The sequence below is a fragment of the Haliotis asinina genome, chromosome 5 (assembly GCF_037392515.1).
Source record: "Haliotis asinina isolate JCU_RB_2024 chromosome 5, JCU_Hal_asi_v2, whole genome shotgun sequence".
Taxonomy (NCBI): domain Eukaryota; kingdom Metazoa; phylum Mollusca; class Gastropoda; order Lepetellida; family Haliotidae; genus Haliotis; species Haliotis asinina.
In genome coordinates, this window is record NC_090284.1 from 25,217,697 (window position 1) to 25,232,194 (window position 14,498).

Consider the following 14,498-nt stretch of genomic DNA (forward strand, 5'->3'; position numbering starts at 1 on the left):
TTGATTTCTCCACTAACTTGGGGGAACCCACTGCAAACGATATGTAGATAAACTGCACGAGGATCATGCGACAAAATCGCTAGAAAGCATATGAAAATATCGTGCATTTGAACAGCTGCGTTTTGATGTAAAAGTTTGCTAGGAATGTGCCAATATTCACAGATTTTCATAATTTATTGAACTCATGACTATTTTTTCAACGTTTCGAATTTCACCAGTTCTGTAAACTGTAGGTTTATATGAAAAGTAATATTTTGCAAAGTCTAGTTTAGAACAGTTAAGTGGAGTAAGTGGCTACATTCACACTAGTTAGTCTAAATGTTTTGATGGGGAATTGGGCACTTACATTGCAGCTCGTCATTGATAATGACAAAACCGAAATCTCCCAAATGATCACTGTTTATCTTGGAAGTCAGCGACCAACGAATGTTGTTGTACCGTTACATGTAGGTTATGGCGATGCTGATTAACATATGCCATTTGAAGGCCGGGTTCATGTTTGGGAAGTTAGGACAAGCCTAATCCACGACTGATCCACCGCCATTGTGTTGCTTATGTTAATACGAACAAAACTAAATGACAAACATTCTTTCGCTAAGCCATTGCAGATCTCATTGGTGCTCTTCCTTAATCACACGGTCTGAAACCACGTGATTCTGAAAGCATCTGTTATAGGGAACATACCAGACTGTTCGGTGTCCTAAAGGGACGGTAGATTGGCCAAGTGGTTAAAGCGTTAACTCGTCACACTGAGACCCGAGTTCGATTCCTCACATAGATATAATGTGTAAAGCTAATGTCTTGGATCTGCGCTGTGGTGTTGCTGGAATATTGCCCCAAAGTGAAACTACAACTCATTTCTACCAAATAAACGATTTATATTGATTATGGCATTCATGGGTAACACGGCCCACACCCAGCACAGACCCAGAATGACTATTAGAAGTCTTCGCTTCATCCATCAATGCAGCCTTCCACAGCAGGCAATTACACCCAGGTCCGTGGGTGCAAGGTATTGGGCAAGGAGTCGTGTTAGTTTGAGTGTTGTTTAGCTTGAAGCGGTTACATGAGTACCACCCAGTTTCAGTTTCTACCCACGAGATGAGACATGTGAAAGGTGGGGGACGAACTGGATATTTTGTCAAGAAGTTGTGAAATAATAGGAGGATTAACGTGTGGGTGTACAAGTAACGATTTGAGAAGCCGCCCTGTATGAAAAGCATGTGAAGTGTCAGTGACGAGATAGTGAGTGTGTGAGTGAGTATGGTTTCAAGTCGCCTTTAACAACATTCCAGCAACATCACGACGAGTGACACCAGAAATGGGCTTCACACATTGTACCCATGTGAAGAATCGAACCCATGTCTTTGGCGTGACGAGTCAACGCTTTAACCACGTTGCTAGCACATCTCTCCTGAGTGACGGGATAAAATATAAACAATCTGGGTAAGAATCGATCTTCGGCAACCCAAGAATCGACTTGGGATCGGGTGTTCAATTTCGCTGATTTGGGGGATACATGTCATCGTGACCCACCTGCGATGGTCGATCAGAACGCCGTCATGTAGATGGAAGAGTGCATCAAATAACAAATAAACACAAGCTGAAACGAACCTTTTGGTTTCTTTCCGGAGAAAATTGGTTCCGAGTTTTGTTGGCCTTTCTTTCCATTGGTCCAGTATGAGCAAATTGATCAATAGATATATCGCGCAGCACCAATGTAAACTCGTGTCATGACCAGTATCATCCAACACCAACCACCATGTTTATATCCAAAACGGGGGTGTTGGGCAGCCTATTTGTTAAAGCGTTCGCTCGACACTGAAGATCCGGGTTCATTTCCCACACAGGTATAATGTGTGAAGTCCATGATTATTGGTGTCCGCCGCCGTGATATTTTTGGAGTATTGCTAAATGCGGCGTAAAACTAAACTCACCCACAAATAAAAACACCTCACGGGTCAAATGTGTTTAAATATTACATGATGAAGACCACAAAGCAAAACATTACAAGAACGACAATTATAATGAAAGGAGTAAATTTCTATTTTTTTCAAATGGATCACATTCAGCCGTCAAATTGTGATAACGATCTATTTTCCGATACTTTTCCCCTTCCTGTCGTTAACGTCGTCACCGACAAAGTCAAGTATTACACTGCTGGCGTTATTCATATAAGTTTCATGGTTATGTGTCTTTCGATTTTTTTATCTGTCTCCCCAAATGAGTCTTCATATGTTTCTTCGATGTATACGAGGGGGATGTCAATAAGTTTTGAGCCTTGAGCATTTTTCATACCCAGGTGTCACAGCCTATGGTACGACATTGAACCTTGGGGTGTAGCTGATGTGATATATAAGTTTTGGTATCCTACTCTCAGAAGTTATTGAACAGCTCACATTGACAGAAAGAGACCCCCCTCACGGCAGTGAAAATGAATAAAATTGAGTATAGAGCAGTAATTAAGTTTTTAGTTCTTGATGGAAACTCGGCGAAGAACATTGAAGAAAGGCTTTCAGCAGTTTATGGGAAGTCTTCCCCTTCATCTGCAACCATCAAACGATGGGTCAATGAATTTAAGCATGGTAGTCTTGAAGATGACCCCCGTCCAGGTCGCCCAACAACAAGCACTAGTCAGGAAAACATTGACAGAGTGCATAGACTTGTGCTGGAAAATCGTCGAATCACACTCCACGAGTTAGAGGAGACCACAGGCATTTCACACGGATCCATCGAGACAATTCTTCATGAACATCTCGTCATGTCTAAGGTGTGCGCAAGATGGGTGGCAAGAATGCTTACAGATGAAATGAAGCAAACAAGGGTCACCATAAGCAACTCCATGCTAACCAGATACAACAAGAATCCAGAAGATTTTCACTTTAGGCTAGTAACCTGTGATGAAACCTGGATCCACCACTATGATCCTGAGAGCAAACAAGAATCCATGGAATGGAAACATGTCACTTCTCCCAGGACCAAAAAGTTCAAAGCCTCCAGATCAGTGCAGAAGGTAATGGCGACAGTCTTCTGGGATAGCAAAGGCGTCATCCACATAGATTACTTACCAAAAGGAAGAACAATGAATGGGGAATATTACGTTAACTTGTTGAGGCAAGTGCGACAGTCAAACAAGGAGAAGCACCGGGACAAAATCAGACGTGGTATTCTTCTACATCAAGACAATGCTCCAGTACATATATACACACCTCTCGCGTTGCAGCCGCTGCTGTCCAGGAATGCGGGTACGAAATCTTGCCGCATCCCCCCTACTTTCCAGACCTGGCACCAAGTGATTACCGTCTGTTCCCAAATCTCAAGAAACACTTGCGTGGTCGTAGATTTCAGGATGATAATGAGCTTCTTGCTGCTACTGAGGCTTGGTTTGAGGACCAAAATGGCGCCTTCTACAGAGATGGCATCAGCGACTGGCAGAAAAGATGGAACAAGTGCCTTGACTCACAAAGGGACTATGTTGAAAAATAAATGTGGTTCATACCAGTATTTCGTGTTTTTCTATGCAAGGCTCAAAACTTTATTGACATCCCCTCGTACATCAAATGACTTTATTTCTGGAACCATGACTTCGTTTTGTGTCAGTCTATGTCGTTCACATGGGAGTGAGTGAGTTTAGTTTTACGCCGATTTTAGCAATATTCCAGGAATGTCACGACGGGTGACACGAGAAATAGACTTCACACACTGTTCCCATGTCCGGAATCGAACCTTGGTCATCGACGTGACGAGCGAACGCTTTGCCCTCTACGTTACCTCACAGCTCCGGTGGACATAGGAAGTGAGCTTGTTAAAATATTAGATGCGTCTTTACAATATTTTAGATTAGGTTGTTATATAACTATTTTCATGGAACATTTGCAAAATAAATGATCCGAATTAATAAATTAATTTTGGGATTTCTTATTGAGTATTTTAGTTCGTAAACAAACACGTTTTATCAGAGAATACATGGCTGTGTACCGACTGTTATACTGGGAAATGTGGTGACACGGCTACTTGATTTATTTGCAGTGACATGCATGTTTTAGTAACAAATGATTACTTACCTGTTCTAACAGTGTACATTATAGTAATAATAATAACGTTGACAAGAGCACTGGTCACAGTCAGCCCAGTGAAGATCCGGGGTAAGATAGGCCCTCAGCAACCGATGCTTGCCACAAAAGTCGACTATACTTGTAAGAGGCAACTAACGGGATCGGGCGGTCAGACTCGCTGACTTGGTTGACACATTGCACAGATCGATCTCATGCTGTTGATCACTGGTCTGTCTGGCCCAGATTCGATTACTTACAGACCTCCGTCAATATAGCTGGAATATTGTTGAGAGTGGCGTAAAACTAAACTCACTTACTCACTCATTCACTCATAATCAAAGAATAATCAAAATTATAAGAGCGATTTGGACTGAAAGATAAACATGGTGATGACTCACTATCAAATAGTGATGGTACCAGGCTTTGGAGTATATGTGTGTGTATGATACCACCCGTCACAACACATGTAAAGGCACTGATATGAGATAAATATCATATCCTCCAACTGAAGACGTCAGTATTCAGAACATGTCGGGCAGAGATCGGAGTTGTGAAACGTCAGCTACTATCTAGGAGGAGCTGTGTGAAGATATCAACACGGACCATTAGCCCTATCCTTATGACTAACATCACGACCTTAAATGTTTATAGACAGGACCTGCTTCCAATGATGATCAAATCGAGTCCATACCCAAGTTTTTGTCGTAGCTGCGGTCTTGTCCAAGAGCTCTACAACCGTGTGAGGTCAGAATTACCCTTTGTGGTGTAAAGCTGCCGCTTCAACAGTTTGTCACTCAAGTAATGCTAATTTTTTGTTGACCTTAGTTTGATATCTGTAGTATTCTTCTGACTGTATTAAATGTAAGAGTAATTCTGCATGGCCTGTCTATCTATTCGCCTTTTGTGAAACACGTACTATTTTTAAACAGTCATGTTTGCTAAGTTCCCACAACGTACAGCGCCGGCGTGTATGTAAAGGGTCGTGGTCGTTCAGTGACATCACAATGTGAGGCAGGACATGTTAAAACAACTGCTGAATCTAGGTTAGAATTTTGTAAATGTCACAAATTAATTGTAATTTTATTTTAGTCAATGCAGAATCACATACAATGGTCACTATTGTCTGATGATGATTCAGAAAAGGTTAAAGAAACGACAGAAAATACTTGTATACAAACTAAGACCGACACGGGGCAATGGGATTGCTAAGTGGTAAAGCGTTTGCTCGTCACACCGAAAGTCAGGGTTCGATTCCCTACAATGTGTAAAGCCCGTTTTTGTCTCCCCCGCCGTTACATTGCTAGAATATTGCTAAAAGCGGCGTAAAACTAAACCTCACTCATTCTCAACGCGCATGTCCGAGAGGAGATGAGAGAAGAATGCAAATGTATGTCCATTGTTGACAATAAAGTTTGTGCCTGGTTTAGTCGTATTTAGCCAAGAGAACTTAAACTTCAGACATATCGATAATCCGACATCGTTCAACAGCCGACCAGCCGATCTCTCTGTCAGATGACTGGTACACCTGAAAGTAGGACCAGTGGCACAATGTCGGCTGTTCCATAATTAGATCTGTGTCTACATTTCCCATATTTTTAGATACAATCAGGACTCCATCTCAGGAGATTTCGTGTCTATCAGGTTCGATCACTTTTCCAAGACCATAATGCAGGTACAAACGGTAGGTAGGTATGTGGACGACAGTTACAAATTCAACCAGTATGAATTTTCGATCTTATTCTGGCTTGGTTGGCACATGTCATCGGTTCACATTTGCGCAGATCGACGCTCACGCTGTTGATCACTGGGTTGTCTGGTCCAGACTTGATTATTTTCAGACCGCCGCTATATAGCTGGGATATTACTGACTGCGGCTTAAAATTAACTCACTCACTCTTCCCTATAATAATGTTGTCATATATGTCCCGTATCTGTTAGGGTGACAAATTTTGTTTCCCTTTGCATGTGTTTGTGACAGTGCATGCTACATTTGAATTCACGATTGCTGTTCCACAAAACAATAACGTCTCCTTTAACCGGCGTTATATATCCCTATGCTCAGTGTTGTATTACATGTACATAATGACTGGTATTTCGATATATACAATCAGCTGTTTAATCAAACCAATCTGGACAGGGATGGAGTGAATGAGTTAACCACCACTTTTCAATATTCCATACGATGTAAACATCCTGACCAGGCACATCAGTAGATCTAAACATTTCCTGTATAGGGCACGAGAGAGAGAGTGAGAGAGAGAGAGAGAGAGAGAGAGAGAGAGAGAGAGAGAGAGGTAGAGAGAGAGAGAGAGAGAGAGAGAGAGAGAGAGAGAGATTCGCATATAACAAAAACAAACTGGTTTGCACTGACATTGTGACCCTTTATACTTTGTGTACGTTACTTTGTAACTGAAGCTGCTGACATAGCCACGTGATTCACATTGCGCAACATCGTGGGGAGAGGCCGAAGTTTCTTAACACAAGCGGTATACACTCCAGACAGCTGTCGCAATGTCAACTGAATGCACACCACTGTGTTAACGTAGAGGATTACTTAACCATATATCAATTATTTCCCAGTCGCCGTATGCTTGTGTTTCACGGGGAGGTTTGCAAGGATACCACTGACCGAATTTGCCGAATCTTTCTTTACGAAACATATATTTCCATAAAGGCTTATCCCAGAAAGGTAAGTGTCCCACGGTCCCATATTTGGCGGCGATTGTAGGAAACCCCTCTGCCAGCTTTTTGTAAGATGAAATAAACGAGACGTTCTTATCCTTAAAGCTAGAGATGCTTCGCTACTGACCCGCCAACTTCTAGAATGGTGCCGACCAAACAATTACTGTGATGTTTAGTACAAGTGTGAATCAATCCCAGACCAATTTCAACAATAATTTTTAAGAAAATTATTAAAGTGATGACAGTATGCTTTTACTCAAAGAGAACATGTTTGTTTGTTGCAATTCAAAGGTTCATTATATTCACAGAACTTCTAGGCGATAGGGGGATATTATTTAATTAGCGTCTGCGGGGAAGGGCTCCTATTTCCTCCTAATCCCCATTCCAAACAACAACAACAACAACAACAACAACACACACACACACACACACACACACACACACACACACACACACACACACACACACACACACACACACACACACACACACACACTCAAATGTTTTGTGTTGAATGTTTTCGATCAAAATCGAATGATGACGTTGCGAAATATAAAATAACACATGAAATAACAAAAAGCAGTCACACCTTGTCATTATTGTGTGTTACGTGTTGTGGGTAGCTTTTGGTAGTGTCTACCGTCTCATGTTTTCCTAGGTTCGATCCAACACCCTTTCATTTAAAACGTTTTCAGGGCTATGATATTGAAAATTGGTTACTTTACAATACTCACACAAGTTTCCTATACCTGAAAGTTTCAATACACCATAATATAATTATCAGTATTATAGGATATCTATATAGCCAGGATATGTATATAATACATGTCGGGGAGCAGAATGGTTTTAAATGTAGGCAATGTCCGACGTTTGTAGTAGACACAGTCCGCAATTGAAAATAACCTGCAATATAATTTCTGTATCACCTGTTCCAAGTTTGAATGGGCATGGCCGTTAGACCGACCGGTATTATTGCCATTACCACATTAAAAGGATTCGACAACGGCAGGAAGAGTTATATAAGATATTCTAACCTGCAAACCTGACAGTTCAGTGCCGATTTCCCATGAAAACAATTTTGGCTGAGTTACTACGCTGTTCAATGTACACAATCCCTCAAACTCCAACCCCCAATAACATCAATACCAAACCCGAAGTCTAGTCACGGAAGAGTACATACACTAATCAGACTGAGTAAACACGGCATTTCATGACCTGCAGTGTTCTCATTCTGCTAACCTTTGTGGTAGAAACAAAATGAAACTTTCACGATAGTGAAATATCATCTCAGAATAACCGGCGACGATGGACGCCATCAGTGTGTACCGATTTCAATCAGTTAACATCAGAAAACATGATGATATGTTCTAAAATTAAGTTTTCACTTTAAATTTACCTCATAAGCTGATTTGAGTTGATACAGTGATGCAAGTCTGGTCGTGGTCTCGGTTCCAATGATTCAAATGATCAGTATTTTGTTTGCTGTATTGATCACCCAATATGTATTATTCAAAGTGCTGATGGTAAACCGAGAAGACATGTACTTAATAGTCCCGCTGTGATACTACCTACGGAAGCAGGATGTATAAACCACCCCACCCAAAGAGGTACCGGTACCTAGAGTGACGGTGGAAACAAATATTCGGGACCATCCACTCTTGGAAAGTGGGACCATCAACGCTTGCCAAGTTGCAAGCGTCGCAGTGCAAAGTTGCTTTCTCTCGCCGACGACATTTCGTCTGATGAGATTGAATGGGAAAAGCCCCTTGATAAATATCCTCCCATGGTTCCAGTGTTAGCAGGTTCCTCAGAAATGGTCATGAATGAAGCCCACGTCACAAGAATGATCTAAATATAGGTGGACTCTTGTGAAAGTGAATTGTCCACTCGTTCTCTCACTCTGGTACCTAGACGCCAGGGGTATTTATGGATGTTCCTACACATTATGTCCATAAGACAAATTCATACATATCATGTCTGAAATTGCTGAAACATTTGTATTCCTCGATATTGACCCATATATTCTGTTTCAGAACCAGCTGACTGATTGTCCTAGACCGGAACCGTTACCCCCAGCGAGGCAGCTGGAATGGGGGGTTTTCAACAGCTATTTTTGTTGTTTAAGAAGAACTTCATTCTCCGAAAAAGGCAACCGGTAAGTACTGGTCAAGCTGAAACATACAGTATATAAAGGCATTAGGATGCACACGCCATATATTTACGACTGATACTCAGTAAGATACAACCTCCCTGGTTGTGATTTGGTCTGTGAAACTCGAGGGAACGTTAGACACGAGGGCAAAGCTTGAAGGTCTAGCTTCAGATAGTCTCTTCTCAAGGGTTTACTGTCACCAAACATACCATACACGAGATGGTTGTTTTATCTAGCTTGAAGGTCTAGCTTAAGACATTTTCTTCTCAAGGGTTTACTACCAAGCATGCAGAATACGAGATGGTTGTTTTATCTAGCTTTCATACCGACGAATATCTGAGATTATACTATATACAGTCGACAATAAAAGGTAAAAAGGAACAAACTAATATAACTAGACCCCCGGTTCCCTTTTATGTTGAATTTGTAAACTGACAACTTTAAACTGCAGTGCAATTCTATTTTATGCGTATGTTTATCAGAAGGACAATATGTAGTTTCCTTTCATATTCACGTTATGTGACGTTAAATATTTTAATCTTTAATGCAGTGGAAAGTCTTCAACCTATGATTCGGATACCAACCATGGACTGAAATACAAAATGTGAATGTCACAGTGATACTATTTTAGTGTTTAGACTAATGTCGCGATTCTAAATAGCAGTTATATATGAATTTTGCGATAAGTCATGCCTGACTAAAGATATTTTGAAAGTTGCTGACAGCCCTTCACAACAGTTCCTATGATTCAAATGTAACGTGGATGCCACGCGCATTAGCTCAGTGCAGTGCCAACTGAGACAGTAGTTATTTAGTTGTCCATTCCGAACTGGATTGTCCCAGTCTGTAAATAATCGAGTCTGGACCAGACAATCCAGTGATCAACAACATGAGCATCGATCTGCGTAACTGGGAACCGATGACATGTGTCAACCAAGTCAGCGAGCCTGACCACCCGAACCCGTTAGTCGCTTCTTACGACAAGCACAGTCGCCTTTTATGGCAAGCATGGGTTGCTGAAGGCCTATTCTACCCCGGGATGGTGCAAGATACACGAGTTTAGTTTTTGAACTGTTCTCTGTTTAGTGTGTGTCTCGCTTTGAGAAAAACAACAACATGGGTTTAATACTTTTTAAACAGGATATATAACCGTATTTTAAATGGAAACATGAGGTAGGCTTGCTTAAAACAACCATCTTGTGAAAGTCTTTATCAAGAGAATCTTGTAAACGTTCTCTACCATTCAATGAAGCCGTACTATATATTATATAGAACAACGTGATTCTTCGTCGAGACCAACAGAGGCATTGTACTATTAATGTAACACATGCATGCAATTGTATCAGTCGGTAAAATGTGGTTCATCTCTAATGCTTGTCGACTGTATGTCGCACTTTGCGTCAAGAATGTATATTTGATTTTGTAGTTTCAATTAACTCTGCTAGTGGTGTTAACCGACTGCTGTATTATTGAAATATTTGTGACGTGAAATTTCAATTCCTTCACTCTTTTCCGACTTAACAATAATGATAATTAAACTAAACGTCCTCGACTATATTTAAAAAGAATGTTATCAAATATTCCCAACAACAAAATAGACGTTACATGTATCCCAGTGGAGTAACGCCAGCCATGCCTTTCCAGGGACCAAACGAAATGTTCTATGAGCATGCAGAACAGCTTTGGGAAAATAACACATTGCCTACGGTTGACCAAATGCTAAAAGTACTCATATGTATAACCACACAAATACCAAGGTGCCACTTCTCCCTTACTGGTGCCAGGATCCTCTTAAACCTCTTAAACATCTCTTAAACATCTTGTATCCCCATCGTTTCATAGACACCCAAATACTTCATAGCGATATGAAACTACTTCCCGACAAAACAAAAAAAAAAAAAAAAGAAATAAAAAAATAAAACAACAAATAAATCGGTATTTGACAAAACCTCATGAGGATGAGGTGTTTGGTGTACCGGGCGCTCGGAGGGGCAAATACGTTGCCTGGAGTAAAACCAATGATAAAACGTGGATGTTCGACCTGTGGAACCTCACCAACTAGGAAAGTTGTATCTGATAACTAGTCGCGTCCTTGAGGAGATAAACCAGCTGCACTGGTGTCATTACATCGTCATCCAGCTCAGATTGTCTGAGGGTTACTATGTCGCGAACTGTGTCCAAAGTTGTACTCCTAGGTCAGATGGAGAGATAGCATCAAAATCATAATATGATAAACACGGGCTTATCACCCATATTGTATATCTGGTCAATGTTACTCTAGTGCTTGTCACCGTCCATTGGACCATGTGCTTTATACTCGTCTGTGAACAAGTCTGTCATAACAGACCCACTATCCAAGAATGCCCACGCAAGTCTAGAAAATGTGGCAAGTGTAGATTTCCACAGCTTCCGAAAATGAAAACAGTCTCAGAGTTTCTTTTCATCTTTTTTCTCATTGCAGAGACAAGTTGTTAGTAAAGTCTATGAATATGAGGACACGGTATCAACAGGGGAGTTAACCTTGTTTGTTTTTAGTAATCTGATACATTATGTGTCAAGTTCCATATCAACAATGGGTACAATGTGTGAAGCCCATTTCTGGTGTCCCCCGCCGTGCCAAACCAGTGTCTCAATACTTTGACTTGACAGGTATCTCTTATCGCAGTCTGTCCCTTAGACATGCACAAGTCTACCTGGTAATACTTAATAGTTGCAATGAATATTTCTAAAAATAAAATAATGAACAGACTGTCGTTCTAAGACTGTCCGCTTATCGAGACGTGCCTCTTCGAAGGATAGAATTACTATACATTCATGAGTTTAGCACTCTGTACAGCCTTGAAGCAATGCTAGCTATCCCTGTACACCTGGAACAAGGAGTCGACGATCTTTTCAGCGTGCGATTACTGGGGCGGTATAGATGTATTATAAACGCGAACATCCACTCATTCAACACCATGAGTCAACGCGCTGAATTGCTACACGATCGTCAGGATAAAACTCCGCCATCTTTGACAAAGGGAACGCTGCTTATTGTCAGGCAGCAATCAAACATCTGTTGTAAACTGTATCAGTGGTTGGGACTGTGTGTAGATCACAGAAGCGACGTAACGGTCTCTTAGAGGAACACTTTACGAAATCAATTAGGGAACATTTTTTACTGTGTTGTGGCGATGTGGCGCTAATATATATGCATAAAAACACCTGAACTTTTTATCCGACAATCAAAATATCCCTTTGAGTGGCCCTAAATATACCGAACAGAAAAAGAAACGCAACTCGGTTTTTTTGTTAAGTTGCTAAATGGAAGGTGTAAAGACGAACACTTGCTTATATGAGATTTCAAAACATGCGTTTCTTTTGCTGTACAGTATATGATGAGAGCTTTACGGCCCAACAGCATCCAGCTCATGACGAGCGAGGGTTGTTGGTTCGGTGTTGTGGAAGCCTGTTACCAAGGAGAATTTGCTGGAACTATGCTGAAGCCGTGTAAAAATATACTCGCCCATCACATGAAAGTAAACGTTCGCAACCCAGGTTTCGCAATATTCCAGTTATATGGCGGCGGTCTGTAAGTGATCGAACTTAAAACCAATCAAGTGAACAATAACATGAGCAAAGATTTTCGCAAGTAGGTTACGATGACATGTGTCAACCACATCAGTGAGTCTTACCAGTCGAGCATGTTAATCACTTCTTACGACAAACAAGAGTTACCAAAGACCAGGGCCCTTATTCTCGAAACGTTCGTAGCCCTAAGAATTCTTAACTTTGATCATAGCCAATGTGTTAAGAATGGTCTTAAGAAGCACTACGAACGTTTCGAGAATAGTTAGCCAGTTCTAATCCGAATCTTCACCAGTACATAACCAAGTGAATTCAATTCTAAAGGGGATGCTAAAGGTTTGTAATCGTGATTTAGTAATATGGACTGAGTGGCATTTCCATGTACTAAATGCGTCAGTTTATTAAGAAATTGGGCTGTAGGTAGCCTAGTGGTTAAAGCGTTTGTTCATCACGCCGAGGACCCATGTTCGATTCACCACATGGGTACAATGTGTGGAATCCATGAATCGAAACGTAGTATTGCTGGAATAGTGCTACAAGCGGCGTAATACCGTACTCATTCACTCTTATATTAAGACGTTCTATAAACTGGTGTATTAGATGCACATGATATCTCCATTGACCTAAATCTGCCACAGGTCACACTGGTCCTTGAGGTGTTATGGCCGTTGTTGATCATCGCTGTAGTCGCTATCATCAGACAAGGGGTGCCGCCCACAAAAAGCGATACATGTAAGTATCTCTGTATCTCTCTCTCTCTCATACACACACACACGCGCGCGCGCGCGCACACACACACAAACGGAAGGGCAGACAGACGCACGAACACACGCACGCACGCACGCACGCACGCACACACACCGCCCTTAAAATCATTACCTCAAACTTCTTGACATAACTTGTGCTTGGTCCATAATTGTGATAGCTCGGTTGTTGTTTCACTGTGTCAAATCTCTGTTCTCTTCTGTCGTTCACACAACATGTGGTTATGAACCAAACTTGTAAAGACTTCGGCTGTTGTGCAGTTTTGTTGAATGCATCTCTATATCTTGGCACATTGAAACTGAGAGCGACACTCACTCACTCACTATAAAATACCTTAAGGTGTTTTAATTTTTTAAATATTTCCAGGTCACTACCAAAAACGTGCTATGCCAAGTGCGGGCGTGGTGCCCTTCCTACAGACTTTTGTATGCAACTTGGATAACCAGTGCCACAGCCCCTACACCTTGAATCAAGCACAGGAGACGACCTACAGGTGAGACAATCACACTTTTCATCAAACAGTTCATGAATAATAGTACATCATTAAATAGAACTGTTGCTGGGGTCATATATGTGTAGGATCTAACACCGCCCGCAGACATTATTGACATTATTGAAAAGCAATCAGGCTTCCTGCAGGAAATGCCCATGTGTCTGTTTGTGTGGATGTCTGCATGTGTGTTTGTGTTTGTATGTAAATGTGCATGTATATATGTATGTGTGTGTGTTTGTATCTGTGTTTGTTTGTGTGTCTGTATGCATGTGTGTCTGTGTGTGTATGTGCACATGTGTGTATGTTTGTAGGTTCTGTGTGTGTATGTGCACATGTGTGTATGTTTGTAGGTTCTGTGTGCGTGTGTCTGTTTATTTGTATGGTCTGTGGGTGTGGTGTATGTGTGTAAGTGTGTCTGTAGGTAAAGGTGATGAAAGGGAAGGCTGTGTATCCATGCATGTCCAAAAGCCTTCTCATGTTAGTATATTGCAGTTTCAGGGCCCCATTTCACAAAGCTGTCAAAGCACTAGGACTGTCTTACCTCCTGTACTGTAACACTGACTTATGCCACTTTGTCCCATTTCGATAGCTTTGTGAAACTCTGTACTGTGGCAGTGGAACATTACATGGCTCTGATATCTGACAAATACTGAATAACACCAAACTGCTTTGTGCAATACATTTCTTGTGAAACTAATTTACATTCTTGGGATACAGAGTATGAGTCGGGGAAGAGTGTCATAACAAGATGATTTATCATCACAGCTCTGTGCATTCTAACGTC

At 41.3% G+C, this 14,498-nt stretch overlaps 1 protein-coding gene across 5 annotated transcripts in view; it reads left to right on the forward strand.

Moving 5' to 3' along the window:
- The window catches only part of LOC137283267 (uncharacterized), a 133,756-nt gene that overhangs the window by 25,133 nt on the left and 94,125 nt on the right, over positions 1 to 14,498 (forward strand). For 4 of the 5 annotated variants that reach the window (XM_067814695.1, XM_067814700.1, XM_067814698.1 and 1 more), the window contains 3 exons: positions 8,771 to 8,892; positions 13,095 to 13,188; positions 13,588 to 13,714. In XM_067814695.1, coding sequence (XP_067670796.1) covers positions 8,827 to 8,892; positions 13,095 to 13,188; positions 13,588 to 13,714 — 287 coding nt within the window. In that variant the 5' untranslated portion in view covers positions 8,771 to 8,826. Of the gene's footprint in view, positions 1 to 6,545; positions 6,745 to 8,770; positions 8,893 to 13,094; positions 13,189 to 13,587; positions 13,715 to 14,498 lie in introns of those variants that run through there. The other variant, XM_067814697.1, reaches the window with a different exon arrangement.